This window comes from Hyperoodon ampullatus (assembly GCF_949752795.1).
Source record: "Hyperoodon ampullatus genome assembly, chromosome: 6".
Taxonomy (NCBI): Eukaryota; Metazoa; Chordata; class Mammalia; order Artiodactyla; family Ziphiidae; genus Hyperoodon; species Hyperoodon ampullatus.
The window spans coordinates 82529903-82545565 of record NC_136919.1 but is presented as its reverse complement, the minus strand read 5'-3'; the positions used below and the strand labels follow the sequence as shown (position 1 = coordinate 82545565).

The 15663-nt window shown below is 41.1% G+C and overlaps 1 protein-coding gene across 1 annotated transcript in view; it reads right to left on the bottom strand.

Annotated features, from left to right (window-relative positions):
* OSTF1 (osteoclast stimulating factor 1) overlaps positions 1-15663 on the bottom strand; it is a 49096-nt gene that overhangs the window by 25307 nt on the left and 8126 nt on the right. Inside the window, exon 2 of the mRNA XM_079706021.1 lies at positions 1394-1440. Within this exon, the coding sequence (XP_079562147.1) occupies positions 1394-1440 (47 nt within the window). The remainder of the gene's footprint in view (positions 1-1393; positions 1441-15663) is intronic.

Below are 15663 nucleotides of genomic sequence, written 5' to 3'. Positions count from 1 at the left end.
TAAAAATAGCATTTTAAATGTGGAATATTCAAAAAACCTAGTGAATTAAATGTCTATTTTCTCCTGTGCATTCAACAATAACCAAGACTTTTAAAAAGCAGTAGAGGGACCTCCCTGGTGGTGCAGTGGTTAAGAATCTGCCTGCCAATGCAGGGGACATGGGTTTGATCCCTGGTCCAGGAAGATCCCACATGCCACGGAGCAACTAAGCCCGTGCGCCACAACTAATGAGCCTGTGCTCTAGAGCCCGCGAGCCGCAACTACTGAGCCCATGTGCCACAACTACTGAAGCCTGCACGCCTAGAGCCCGTGCTCCCAAACAAGAGAAGCCATAGTGATGAGAAGCCCGTGCACCGCAACGAAGAGTAGCCCCCGCTCACCGCAACTAGAGAAAGCCCTTGCGCAGGAACGAAGACCCGACGCAGCCAAAAATAAATAAATAACAGTAGAGAGAATCCATCCTGGCAAAGAACTGGAGGTGAGTTAAAGTAATCAATACATCAACCAATCAAAAGCATGTGTTAAGAGTCTATGAATATAGCAACCACTACTCCTTCTAATAGTAACAATGACTCCTTAACAGTCACAGCAGCTTTATACAATCTCACTTAATTCTCACTAAAACCCTATGAGATTATTATTATTTTCACTTTACAGATGAGTACACTGAAGCACAGAGGTTAGGTAATTTCCGAATTTACCAGGTCACACAGCTGTGAAAAGAGGCAGAGCGGGTCCTAAAAGCTACTGTAAGCTCTAAACCCCTGTGTTCTGCACCCTAGACACTGTGCTGGTGAGCAGGAGTGCAATGCCAAGTGCAGAAGTTCAGAGGTGGGAGAGACATCCCACTCCTCCCTGGGATGACCAGAAAGTCTTTATGGAAGAGGAAGTGTGTAATCAAAGCTTATGGGCTTCCCTGGTGGCGCAGTGGTTGAGAGTCCGCCTGCCGATGCAGGGGACGCAGGTTCGTGCCCCGGTCCAGGAAGATCCCACATGCCGCGGAGCGGCTGGGCCCGTGAGCTATGGCTGCTGGGACTGCGCGTCCGGAGCCTGTGCTCTGCAACGGGGGAGGCCACAGCGGTGAGAGGCCCGCGTATCGCAAAACAAAACAAAACAAAACAAAACAAAAAGCTTAGAGAGGTGCAGAGTCATGAGTCTACAAAGAGTTCAGAGATGAGTTATACTGTGCACCAAATCCAGACTGGAATGATCCACAAAGGGGAAGGAGCAGAGGACGGCAGGACTAGAAAGGGGGCTGGACCACAGAGGACTCTGTCCTTAGTCAAATGAAGGGTTGAAGCAGGGTTGATGACCATTTAGGACAGAGGAAGTATCTAAATGAAATCACTTTTGGTTTTTATGTCAATTTGAAAGTGAAAAACTGAATACTTACAGTTCTGGGTTCAAACGTATAAAGAGCTCTGAACACTTTAACTTGCCCTGAAAGAAAGGAAAGAAAAAACACACGATCAATTCTTCCATTTCTAAATTTGCTGTAAACAGTATTTTCCTTTATATTCTTCAGAATTCCTTAACTAAAAGCCCCTGTGAGAAATTATTTTGGAATTAAGTGTTTTTTCTGCATAGGAGGTATTTTTAAAATATTTGTTAAATGAAAGTATGAATAAACACATACCTTCCCCCTCTCAAAAAACAGGAGCTACCTAATTATTTGTACTTAGCTTCTGTCGTATGTAGAACCTCTCCAACCCTAAGATCTAAGTTTAAAAACAGAAAGGTGAGAGTTTACTTAATGGGACAATCAACAGTAGTTGAATATTCTTAAATTAATGGCTTAGGATTTTATATTTTCCAAGAGAAAAGAAAATATCAGGGAGAAAAACTGTACTTGTTGGAGAAATCTGTGATTCCATTAAGTCCCACAACAGAGTTCAATAACTATCCAAAAATGAGTCATGTTCATGAGAGCTGTCCATTCTGCCAAACCATCTCTCTCTTTCTATGTCCCTTTGCTGCATTTCCATAACACCTGGTATCAAAATAACTGACTTGCTGGCCTGTCTCATTTGAGGGCAGGAACCCTGACTTGTTCAATCTCCTGGCACCTACCTGACATATAGTACGAACTTAATAAATGCTTGCTAAATAAATATATAAGTATAAGAACAAATTCAGGGCTTCCCTGGTGACGCAGTGGTTGAGAGTCCACCTGCTGATGCAGGGGACACGGGTTCGTGCCCTGGTCCGGGAAGATCCCACATGCCGCGGAGTGGCTGGGCCCGTGAGCCGTGGCCGCTGAGCCTGCGCGTCCGTAGCCTGTGCTCCGCGACAGGAGAGGCCACGGCAGTGAGAGGCCCGCGTACCGCAAAAAAAAAAAAAAAAAAAAAGAACAAATTCAAACAGTGTCGGAAAAAGCCTACACATATCAAAATAGAAGAACTACCTACTTAAAATGTGATAACAGTTCAGTTTCAGTACTGGAAGAACCTTTAGAGATGACCACCTAGTCCAAGGGCATTATTCAGAACAGTGGTCCCCAAGGTGGGACACAGGAAGACTACTTCAGAAATTATGTACATTTTTATCTTATTCATTTTCATTCCTATTTTAACATGTTTTAAAATATAACAGCATGATTGGGACTTCCCTGGTAGTCCAGTGGTTAAGAGTCCACCTTCTAGTGCAGGGGATGCAGGTTCTATCTCTGGTCGGGGAACTAAGATCCCACATGTCGCGGGGCAACTATGCCCGCATGCCACAACTACTGAGCTCACGAGCTCTGGGGCCCGTGCGCCACAACTAGAGAGAAGCCCACGCACCGACCGCAACAAAGAGCGCGAGTGCCGCAATGAAAAAAATCTTAGTTGCGTGCCGCAACTAAGACCCGATGCAACCATAAATAAATAAATATTTAATAAATAAGTAAATAAAATATAACAGCATGATAGAATACATATACAACTAATAAATACATTTACTGGGAGTAGTCAAAACCTTTTGCTGGTAGAATGTTAAGCATTATGAGGGTAGGTGTTTTGTTTTATGAATGATATATCCAAGTACCTAGCACAGTGCCTGACACATAGGAAGCACTTAATAATTATTTATTGAATGAATGAAGAATGGATGAATAAAGGAATGGAAACATGTACTCAAAAAAAGTCTGAAAACCAGTAGTTTAGAACAGCACTGTCCAATACAACTTTATGCAATGATGGAAAAGCTCTACATCTGTGCTATTCACATATAGCTACTGAGCACTTGAAATATGGCTACTGAGGAACTGAGTTTTACACATTATTTAATTTGAATAAGGTAAAATTGCCACAAGTGGCTGGTGGCTAGCATACTGAATGATGCAAATTTAGAACATCAGAAAATGAGAAATGACATGATGTCCATTAAGAGGGGACTATGTAAATCAACTCTGATTCAACCTTATGATAAAGTCATTTAAAAAGAATGCTGCAGACAGACCCACAGACACTGATGTAGCAAAAAGCCTGCAAAACATTCAGTGGAAAAAAAAAAACACGTTATAGAACAGTATGCCAGGTACCATCTATTCATGTTGACAGCACACAAACATCTTGAGTGAAAACACCAATTATGGGAATCTTCACATTCTACTTTACACGCATTGCTTAAATTTATTACACTGAGCGTGTATTGCTTTTATTATCAATGAAAACAATAAAGATACTTTCACTGGGGGTATGCAGGGGTGGGAATCATTCTTTCTTCTAAATGCCCTAATATAGAAGAGCTGCTCAAATCCCCTGTTACTTAGTGCGGCTGCAAGAGAACATTATTTTTGCGATCTGAATTCTAGTGCCACTTCTAGAAGCAAAAATGAAAACTTTTTTGTTTGGAGTTTGTTTTTTACCCCACACCCTTAGGCCTAAGAAAGGAAACATTAAATGGAAGGAGGAGCTGCCAGGAGAAATATTTTCTGCTGACCTGTCTCTCTGAGAGGAGAGATTAACCATCTTGATTACTTCAAACTTTCCAAAGAGAAGTTACACAAGGAAGCATCCACTCGTGACCAAACTCAATAATGACAGAATTTCCTTGCTCCTTTGAGGGAAGGGCAGGAATGAGACAGGCTATGTATGATTTTGGAAACAAGATCCAATGTCAACTTAACGAGCTTAGATAAAATTCAGTATAAATTTTAAAACCTGGAAAAAGAAAACTTGGAGTGTGACTAAGCCGCTGATTTTTGTAACTGTATCTTTTGTGATTGTCTTGCTTAAAATGTTCACAACTTAAGAGGAAGTTGGAGATTTATTTGCATCTTGATTTATACTAAACAGAGAACATCAGGCAACCCTCTAGGCCATTATACGAGGGAACACTCTTTCTATGTAATGCTGTAGAAAACACTTTCACATACACGATCCTTTTTATCAATTAATGTTGGGACATTAGCCCCTTGTGGGTCCCTTTTAACTCATATATTATAAAAGTTCTAGGCCTTAATTTATTCCATTCTCAAAGCTGAGTCAAGTAGAAATGAAAGAATACAAAGAAGCAGGCAGAGGTTATGAAAGAATAGCATAAAGAAGAAAAACAGATGACTTTCAACCCTGGATATAGCCTCTCAAGAGAATAGTAATTAATAATACTTAATTCACTGATCATTTTTACATCATATTTAATTCAACTGTGTGCAATATTCTATAGCACAGGTTTACACAGAGTACTAAAGGGAACAAAATCAGGGTACTCTGTGTTTCTATAGTATTGTCCTTGCAGACATCCAAAAAACAAACAAACAAAAAAACCATCTTAATAAGTCATCAAGAGCAGGCGCTGATCAATTCCAAACATTTAATGAAGGCAGATTCACAACGTAAAATAGTTGTGTTCTTGTATACGCAGAGAGGCTAAATTAGATGCCTTCTTCAGATACCCTGCATCTTGATCATTTTCTCACAGAAGTCTGGTTACATACAACGAAGGGAGAAAGTGGAACTGAGAAGATGGCATGAATTACCTGAAGTCACCCTGGAATTCACCCTGAATTAAGACTGGAAACAGGCCCAATCTTTTGCCTGATGCTTTATGTGACTCTCATAAACATGAACTAGCATGTGAATGGTGTTAAGGATTTCAGTAGGGCTGGCCTCCTAACATAAGCAAGATAAGCAAATTCCTATGACACCAACAGCAGCTGGCTCCGCACCTTGCCAGGCACACCCTTCTCTTTTTTTTTTTTTTGCTGTATGCGGGTGTCTCACTGTTGTGGTCTCTCCCCATTGCGGAGCACAGGCTCCGGACGCGCAGGCCCCGCGACCATGGCTCACGGGCCCAGCCGCTCTGTGGCATGTGGGATCCTCCCGGACCGGGGCACAAACCCGTGTCCCCTGCATCGGCAGGCGGACTCTCAACCACTGCGCCACCAGGGAAGCCCCCTTCTCTTTTCTTTGCAATCCCACCTAGACCCTGTAGTGAAAGGCTGAGTCCACTAGTCATCAGCCAAACACTATTTTCCTCTGGAGTTAGGCTGACTGCTTCCCCTACTACCACCTCCCAACCTCCCCTCACCCCTGACTTCAATAAACTAATCCTTGTCCATAGCAGTTGAGGCTGATAGAGGGAAGGGGATCTGGGATGGGGTCTTGAACAGGCAGCGAGTAAGAGAATTTGCTGTTTCTGAGGTCTGAAAAAAGAATATGTATTGTTGCACCACGAAGTCCCTGAAGTAGCACGTAGAAGGACTTGGGGCTTACAAACTCAAACATACAATTTCTAATCTACTTTATTCTCTGTTGGTGGAAGAGTGGAGGAAAAGCTTCTAGAGTGAGCCACTACGACAGCATTAAAGGCAGACTGCTCACCACAATGGGTAGACATACCATAAATGGCAAGAAGAATGACTATTCAAAACATCAGAACTTAGTCATCTGTAACAGATCGACTATTTCATTTACATTCTGCTGAAAAATGTTGGGAGGCATGAGACATTTTAGATGGACTTCATTTAAAATGGCTATGATAACTACTACACACCCACTATGATAGTTAAACCTAAAAACACTGACAACGCTAAGTGTTAAGAAGGATATGGAACAACTGGAATTCTCAGACATTACCAGTAGGTGTGTAAACTGGTACAACCACTATAGAAAATTACTTGGCAGCAGCATTAATTCATTTTTTATGTCTTAACATGTCTTTGAGATCTTAAATGCAATTCTGAGGAAGAAAACCATCCTTATATTGCATACAAAAATGACCCCTCCCAGACAATGTCACTATCCCCAGAGTACAGAGAGTCTCAACATTTTTAAACTGTAGATCATGACATATTAGTAGATGGTAAAACTAATTTAGTGGCTTTAAAAAATATTAAATAAAACAGAAAAGACCAGAGTACACTGTAAATAATAGAAATAATTATGGCTTTGTGAAACTTTTGTTTCAATAGGAGGACTGGACAGGTGGATGCAGAAATGAATGTTTAATTTAGAAATTTACCAAATACACACTTTGGCATAATGCCAAATGGCCACATATTAAAATCAACATTTGCCAAAGCTAAATGTTGCCTTTACAGAATGAACTACTGGGAAAGAAGAATAAATCTGAAATTTTATTCAAAAATTAATTATGATTACAATTTTATTATTAAAAATCCTGGTAGACCCATATTTAAAGTTTGATATAAAAGGGCAGGAACCATAATTCCTCAGCACTATCAACTGCAGCCTGATAAAACTTCTGCAAAACTAAATAAATGTTCTCTCTAAAATGAGGTCTGTGTAAAAGCAAGATATTATGGCGCTACTTCTGCCAGTGTAGCTGTTTCTGATGATGATTTTGCCACCACGTTATTAAGCTGTCCTTCCTCTCTAACAGAAACTGACTGAGGTCAAGACTTACCTCCTCTTCAGCTCCTGGGCTTGAAGATTTGCTCAATGCTGGTGATGCAATTTCATTGAAAGCAGTCCCACAAAGGAGACAATTGTTTCCCCCAAATCATTAGGGACTGTATTCTCTCAACACTGTCAATCCACACCTATGATTTTTACTACTTATATAATAATATTTGGACATATAAAATTCATAGCCTCACAATCATCATTAATTATCACAATATTTTATTCTCCAATTAAAAAATGTACATTTATACTTTCAGTTGACTGAGAGAATTTTCATATATAAAGTACAAAGAGGACATTTGAATTAAGTTACATTTAGAGTATGTACCTATCTTTCAAAGTGAATATTAAGAGAACAATAAATCCAAATGGCATGCCTTGTTTGCATCACTGGCATGGCATAAGGGATACCTATGCAAGCTACAATCCTTGATCAAGTACAAGTCTTGGTGTGCCAAAACTGACACTGAAGTAGGCATTCCATCATTTGGTCAGTCATCCAAAGCTGAATGGCAGACTTTGGAAGAAATATGAGGGGAAGGTAAACTTCTGTGTACCGCTATGCTCGTGTGTGTGTGTGTGTGTGTGTGTGTGTGTGTATTTTTGAATGTACCAGGTCATTAAGTAAAACATATATATTTCTTATTGGAGGTCAAGGTCAAAAGAAGTTTGAAAGCCACTGCTCTAGACTATCTGATCAAGTTAGAAATTTGCTACAGGACTCTAAAGAATGGGTAAAATTCTTCTACTTTATGAATCTCAAAATTCAGCTAGCATATAAAATATAATATTCTCCCATCATCCCCAAAAGCAGATATTATAACCAATTTTAGATAATTATAACCAATCAAAAAGAAAGATGAGGAAGGGAATTATTTGAACAAGGAAAAATTATAGAAAAATAAGAATTTACTATGTACATATATTTCTCACATTTATCTAAGCAAATGCAGGGAGTATTAATCTTAATTTATATCCTGTGGGTATGAAAAAAATGTATCTCAGGGTAAGTAAAAGTATTAATGTTATTTCTACGAGGCATATTTAAATTATTCTATTAAACAAGCATGATGAAACAGGATGTTTTCTGCTCAAAAACAAAACAGAAGGAGTCTATGTGGTAGTATCCAAGAGTCAAGGTCATCATTCCCATTGCTGGGGTGAAAGGAAACAGCTGTGCTCTGTTAGGCCAACACGGGGCTCCCCTGGGCTTTGTGGATTCCAACGCCCATAAATGAGGTGGTCAGCTCAGAGCAGGCTTCAGGGTGACGATCTCTATTTGTCAGTCCACAAAAGCCCAGTGCTCTTGAAAAATAAAATGTTTTTCTTGCAAAGAAAATCATCATGTGAGTAGAGCAATGTCCATGAGTTTCCAATGTAAAGAATAAGTTTCTTCCCTCATACTTATATTCTTGGATGAATTAAATCAAATCCAACGAACTCTATTTGCATATACCTTTAAAGGCTATAACTAACAAAAAATACTATGAATGTAATGTTTTCATCTCTCCTTACTCCAGTACCACCTCTTCCCTGCTTCCACCCTATGCAATCCAAAGGGGGAAAAAAAAAACACTAAAGAATTTGAAACGTGTCTTGATTGCAGCTGCAGGAATGGCAGACTCGTTAAAAACAGTAGCCAGTGTGTTTTCTGACAAGAGGGTTCTGTTTATTAACAGTGTGCCTTTCTTATCCATTTTTTCCTTTGCTTTATACTTTGCAGTGCCTTTCGGTAAACTTGGTTACTTTCACATCTTGAGGGGCCATATCTGCTGGTTATTTTTATTTCTTCTCTGCGGTATAACATAGAAGTCCCTAAGAGCAGGGTTCAAAATTTCAAAAGACAAGCTCACTGCCAACCATGTCTTGACTGGTTAAAAATTAGACAAAAGAGCAATGGCCCGTAAAACCCTTCATCTCAAGACACCCTGCTTCCAGAGTCAGTTTGACAAGGAGACCAGGGGGAAGAATGGAAGAAAACTCTTTATTTCAGTCCTTGGAAGTTAAAGAAAAAAGGCCACGGCACCTTCTGCAAAAGGGCAAGATGAGTCTGAGGGCTGACTCATGACAGCAACGCCTGTTTCTGTACAACCTGTGAGCTAAGAATTAAGAATGGGGACATGTGTATGCATATGGCTGATTCACTGTGTTGTACAACAGAAACTAACACAGTATTTTGAAGCAATTATACTCCAATAAAGATTAAAAAAAAAAAGAATGGCTTTACATTTTTAAATGGTTGGGAGGGAGGGGAGGAGGGAGGATCGAAAAAATATTTCATGACGTATGAAAATTATCTGAAGTTCAAACTGCAGTGTCCATAAATAAAGGCTTTCTGGAACGGAGCCAATATTTGTGTATCCTCTAAGGCTGCTTCCCCATTCCAATGGCAGGGTTGAGTGGTTATAACAGAGACCATCTGTGGCCCACAAAGCCTAAAATATTTACTATCTGTACCTTTACAGAAAAAGTCTGCTGCCCTCTATCCCATGGTCCCCCTTTTCCTGTGAAGGACAAGTCAGACCAAAGAAGCATATGTCAGGCTGAGGAGCTGTGGGCCCGCCTCTCACTGGCCCCGCAAGCAGTCTGGGGCTCGGCCTCGCCCTATGAGAAATGAGTCCATACATCCAAGATTGAAATAGAAAATTCCCTAACACTGGAACCTCTCATCTAAAAGGGAATGAGCCATTTAAGCTCACATTTATGGGACACTTACCATGGACCAGACACCATGCAAAGTGCTGACTTGCAGCAACTCTTTTAATCCTCAAAACAATCCTGGGACATAAATACTTTATTAAGACTATTTTACAGCTGAGGTAACTGAGGTTAGAGGGGTTAACTAGTCCAGGTCTACACAGCTAGGAAGCGGCAGAGATGAGGTTTAAACCCATGCTGTCTGGCTCCAGGGCTCATGCTCTAAACACTCTGGATGTGGCTCCAAAAGATCTGAGCTTTTAATGCTGGCACACTGGGATTCAATGGGTTTAAACAAATTTATATATGTAAAGTACTGAGTGCAGTTTCTGAGGTGTTGTATGTGCCCATAAGTGTTAGCTTTTATTAATTACTATAAAATTTTACCTTATTCCTTATTCCTTGAGTTTTTATCTTCACTGGCAAGATGGCCTTATCAAAACCCTATATATTACATATATCCTGTATATTAGATATACATATCCTATATTATATATATACCCTATGTATCCTGTATGTTAGATAATTTATCATTTACAAGACCCCCACAGAGAAACTGAAATGCTTTTGTTAAGCAAACAAAGCATAACATCTAATATTATATCCCTTAGTGGCTATTAAAAAATTCAATGAGACTTTTTTTTTTTTTTTTTTTTTTTTTTGCAGTACGCGGGCCTCTCATTGCTGTGGCCTCTCCCGCTGCAGAGCACAGGCTCCGGACGCGCAGGCTCAGTGGCCATGGCTCACGGGCCTAGCCGCTCCGCAGCACGCGGGATCCTCCCGGACCGGGGCACGAACCCATGTCCCCTGCATGGGCAGGCAGACTCTCAACCACTGCGCCACCAGGGAAGCCCTCAATGAGACTTTTAAGTTGTCATTTTTGTCATTTTGTCATTAAGTTGTCAGCTCAGGCTTCCTCAACAAAATACTATAGACTGGGTGCTTAAGCAGCAAACATTTACTTCTCACAGTTCTAGAGGCTAGGAAGTCCAGGATCAAGGTGCTGGTCAATTTGGGTACTGGTGAGAGCACTCTTCCTGGCTGGCAGATGGCTGCCTTCTCACTGTGTGCACACATGGCCTTTCCTCTGTACAGGAACAGATAGAGAGATCTCTCTTCCTCATCTTACAAAAACACTAATCCCATCATGTGGGCCCCACCCTCATGACCCAAATATAACCTTAATTACTTCCCCAAGGCCCCATCCCCATCGCATTGGGGGTTAGGACTTCAATACATGAATTCGGGGGGGGACATAAACATTCAGTCCATAACAGCAATGAATATAGAATTACAGAAAAAAAAGAAATGCATGAACATGTAAATGTATACATATGTTGTTACACAGGTTACCACAGTAATAATAAAAAAGGGATTTATCATAACCTTTAAAAAAATTAGCTTTGGGGGGAATAGGCTTATGTTATGTAAATATAATATCGCTGGTGGTAATTTATACATACAATCAGCTATGTAAAATAAAGATATTCACAGAAGGAAAACTGGGAGGAAACAACAACACAATGTAACTCTGGGTGGTAGAACTATGAGTCATGTTTATTTTCTTCTCTATGTTCTTAATTGTCTACAAAGAATACAAATCCCATACATAACCAGGAAAACATGGTCTCTTTTAATGCCCTATTGAAGGACAACCTAAAAATTATGTGTACTTTATTTATCGGCAGAGTATTTATTAACATGAGTCCTTTTCTTTTTTTGGCCACACCGCACGGCTTGTGGGATTTTAGTTCCCCAACCAGGGATCGAACCTGGGCCCTCAGCAAGCAGAGCACAGAGTCCTAACCACTGGACCACCAGGGAATTCCCCTCCTTTGTCCTCTTTGACTCTCTGATCTCACTACCAAAAAAAAGAATTGGTGGAAAGACAAGCAACTGTAATGCCAAGTATGCTCACTCACAAAAATGAGAATACAGGAATCATGTAAGCAACACAGACAGTGGGTAAACTCTTAGGTCAGTGCTGGCTGTATGGGAGAAGGCACACACTTTGTTTTTGGAAAAATGACAGGAGTGGCAAAGAGGGGCAGGCGACAGGGTAGGGCAGACCTGGGAAACAGAGCAGTATACAGACAGAGGGGCTGGAGGCCAGAAAGGGTGGCCTAGGAATGTCACGTAGATCAATGTGCCTGAAGCCTGGCAGGAGAAATGGGGAGAGATTAGGCTGGGGACCTGAGCACAGATGGGCTAGAGATTTCTCAAATTCTTCTGATACCCACATTAAGAAATATTTTGCACATCAGGACCAAGGAAACACACACACACACACACACTCAAAAAATGAAAAATTTTTCACCAAAAATACTTATCCTTACATTTACCATTTGAACGTGTGTAACCAGTGTTTAGAGACCAAATGGAAATTTTTCAGATTTAGATATCTGGTACTCCTTGCAATAATAAAATATTCTCAGAATATATTTAAAAATGGCCTTGGAAATTATTTTATTTCAAGAGTTTTTTTTTCATTTGAGCAAATAATAAGTGGACAAGCTTAAACTTCAGACTTCATGAATGACTAATTCCTTGGGAATTAGTACATGGGAAATAAAAATTTGCAAAAACAGCAACAAAAATGGCTTTAGCCCTCTATAAAGACACACGCTAGCAAGACAACATGATGATAAAAATGTTTCCTTTATTTAAAGCAGAACCCCTTTAAAACCTGATATAGGGACAAAGATATACACTGTATCTAAAAAAAGAATAAGAGAATCTCTAGAGATATAGAACAGAGCTTAAGTACTCACTTCATGCTTACCGGATGGACACACAGGGGTCAAATCTGTAGCGAGAGCATTTTACTATTTCTAGTTAATCCTAGAACTCTTGTATAATAATACAAACTCTGGATGTGTGAAAAATATTATCAAACACAACAGGAAAAATTAATTAGATGGCAAAGAATAAGCAATAACCTTGAAACTGAGCCCCTCTCAGTTCAGAAGAATTAAAATTTTCTTCTGCAGCACATATGAGAGACTCTGAAAAAGTCCCTATCCACCACAAACAATAAATGCTGGAGAGGGTGTGGAGAGAAGGGAACTGTCTTGCACTGTTGGTGGGAATGTAAATTGATACAGCCACTATGGAGAACAGTATGGAGGTTCCTTAAAAAACTAAAAATAGAACTACCATACGACCCAGCAATCCCACTACTGGGCATATACCCTGAGAAAACCATAATTCAAAAAGAGTCAGGTACCACAATGTTCATTGCAGCTCTATTTACAATAGCCAGGACATGGAAGCAACCTAAGTGTCCACTGACAGATGAATGGATAAAGAAGATGTGACACATATATACAATGGAATATTACTCAGCCATAAAAAGAAACTAAATTGAGTTATTTGCAGTGAGGTGGATGGTTACCTAGAGTCTGTCAGACAGTGATGTAAGTCAGGAAGAGAAAAACAAATACCGTATGCTAACACATATATATGGAATCTAAAAAACAATAAAAAAAGGTTCTTAAGAACCTAGGGGCAGGACAGGAATAAAGACAGACGCAGATGTAGAGAATGGACTTGAGGACACGGGGAGGGGGAAGGGTAAACTGGGATGAAGTGAGAGAGTGGCATGGACATATATACGCTATCAAATGTAAAATAGATAGCTAGTGGGAAGCAGCTGCATAGCACAGGGAGATCAGCTTGGTGCTTTGTGACCACCTAGAGGGGCGGGATAGGAAGGATGGGAGTGAGACCCAAGAAGGAAGAGATATGAGGATATATGTATACGTATAGCTGATTCACTTTGTTTTAAAGCAGAAACTAACACACCATTGTAAAGCAATTATACTCCAATAAAGATGTTAAAAAAAGTCCCTATCCAGAGTTATAACAGAACCAAAACCAGGAAAGTGAGTTCAGAGAGGCCATCTATAGGAAACCAACAAGATGTCTAAGACATTCATTCCTTCCAAGATCATCTACTCACTAAGACAACAGCTTTTAAACTGGAAATTGTTTCCCTAATTGCATCCTTTCTCAAGTCACACAACAGTGCTCCTTCAAAAGGTTTATGAAGGGCTTCCCTGGTGGCGCAGTGGTTGAGAGTCCGCCTGCCGATGTAGGGGACACGGGTTCATGCCCCGGTCCGGGAGGATCCCACATGCCGCAGAGTGGCTAGGCCCGTGAGCCATGGCCGCTGGGCCTGCGCGTCCAGAGTCTGTGCCCCGCGGCGGGAGAGGCCACAGCAGTGAGAGTTCCGTGTACCACACACACAAAAAAAAGGTTTATGAAGTATTCCAAAGGGTCACGTTCCTGGCATGAAAGTGGTGAGCCTTGCCCGGTGGCCCCAGAAACGTTGGACATGACACCTCTAGTGGTAGCTACGCCCATCGGCCGTTCCAGGGCCAGACCTGGCATTGTTGAAGACTCAGCCCTGGCAAGGGGTTGCCCTAGGTGATGAGTTCCTCTGCCCAACTCACCTGGTCCTGAAAGTCAAGATTGCCTATGGAAAGGAGGGGCTACAACTGGAAGGTCTGGGAAGACCCAAAGAGACCAAGTGACTCCTGGAAAAGGTCAGGGGAGAATCTTAACCCCAAGAAATGCTCAGGTATTTTCCCAAACCAGATCAGCTGTTGGGAGGAGGAACAGAGGAAGAGAGAATGGAGTCCTTAGGATTTCCCCCTAGAGAAGGACAAGGCTAGAGAGAGACAAACAAAAAGCTCTAGTTTTCTGGGGTTATAATTAACATAGGGTAATTACAGGACCGTTCTTATGAAAATCTCCCTTCTACTCAAGGTCTTGGGCAGGAGCTGTGATAACATTCCTGAGGGTTCTACACTTACTTTCAGTGACTAACGTCAGCCACTAGAAGGCCCAAGGAACCTTTCACACCTACTCCTGAGACTGCAAATTGCTCTGGACTTTTTCTTAACTCTTTCATTAATGGATGCCCAGAAGATCATTTCTCTTTTTTATTAACACAGGGTCATGGGGGAAGGCAAAGTATTGAGACATTGGAATTTGTTCTTAAACTTCTAGGAATACCGCTGGTCCCCTGCCTTGAGCTTGCAGAACTATTTGTTGTTTACAATGTGGATAGGTAGACAGTGAAAATAACCTCTCTGTCCACAGGGACAGAAGAGGGAAAACTCCATGCTCTCTAGGGCAGTGGCTTTCCACCAATATGCAACGGTCATCCAAATTGCAGGCTTTTGTAATAATTACTAGGAATTTGCCCGCCTTCAGTATCCACCGTCCAGATGCAGACGTACCCTGCCTCCTCTTGTCATCTGTCCTAACAAATTGCAGTTCTTTACCTATAGTCTTAAAGATGTTTAGTGGAAAATTAATACTCAAAAGCACTATAATAATTTTTAACTATGAACCAAATTTTTTGTGTGTGAGTTCTAAAGTTATAGCAATAAAACTTATTCCCATCAGTACAATGCTATGTTCTTAACACTGTCATTGTATCAGAAGCCCTGTAAGCATGTAAATGTTATTTTCTTTAAAGAGTTGGTTTCTTGTGTGAGATCTACATAACTGACAGAGCGATGGGTGGGCTGAGAACCACTCTCTTAGAGGAAGACTGTCAACCCTCTTTCAGAGAGAAGCATTGAAAACCCTCCTTCCTGGAATGAAATGTGAGAATTTCTATACGGCGAGGTCTGAACTTGAATTCATGGCTTAAAACTATCACCTCCAATAAAGACAGGAAAGAAAACAAGGAGAAAAGGGGATTCTGAACAGCATTTTACACAGAGAATTAATTTCTAAAAACTAGCCAAAGGGCTTTCCTGGTAGCGCAGTGGTTAAGAATCGGCCTGCCAATGCAGGGTACATGGGTTCAAGCCCTGGTCCAGGAAGATCCCACATGCCACAGAGCAACTAACCTCGTGTGCCACAACTACTGAGCCTGCACTCTAGAGCCTATGAGCCACAACTACTGAGCCCGCATGCCACAATTACTGAAGCCCGCGCACCTAGAACCCGTGCTTCGCAACAAGAGAAGCCACCACAAGAAGCCCACGCACCACAACGAAGAGTAGGCCCCCCTCACCACAACTAGACAAAGCCTGTGCTTAGCAATGAAGACCCAACTCAGGCCCAAAAAACAAAAACAAAACTAGCCGAAGATATATTC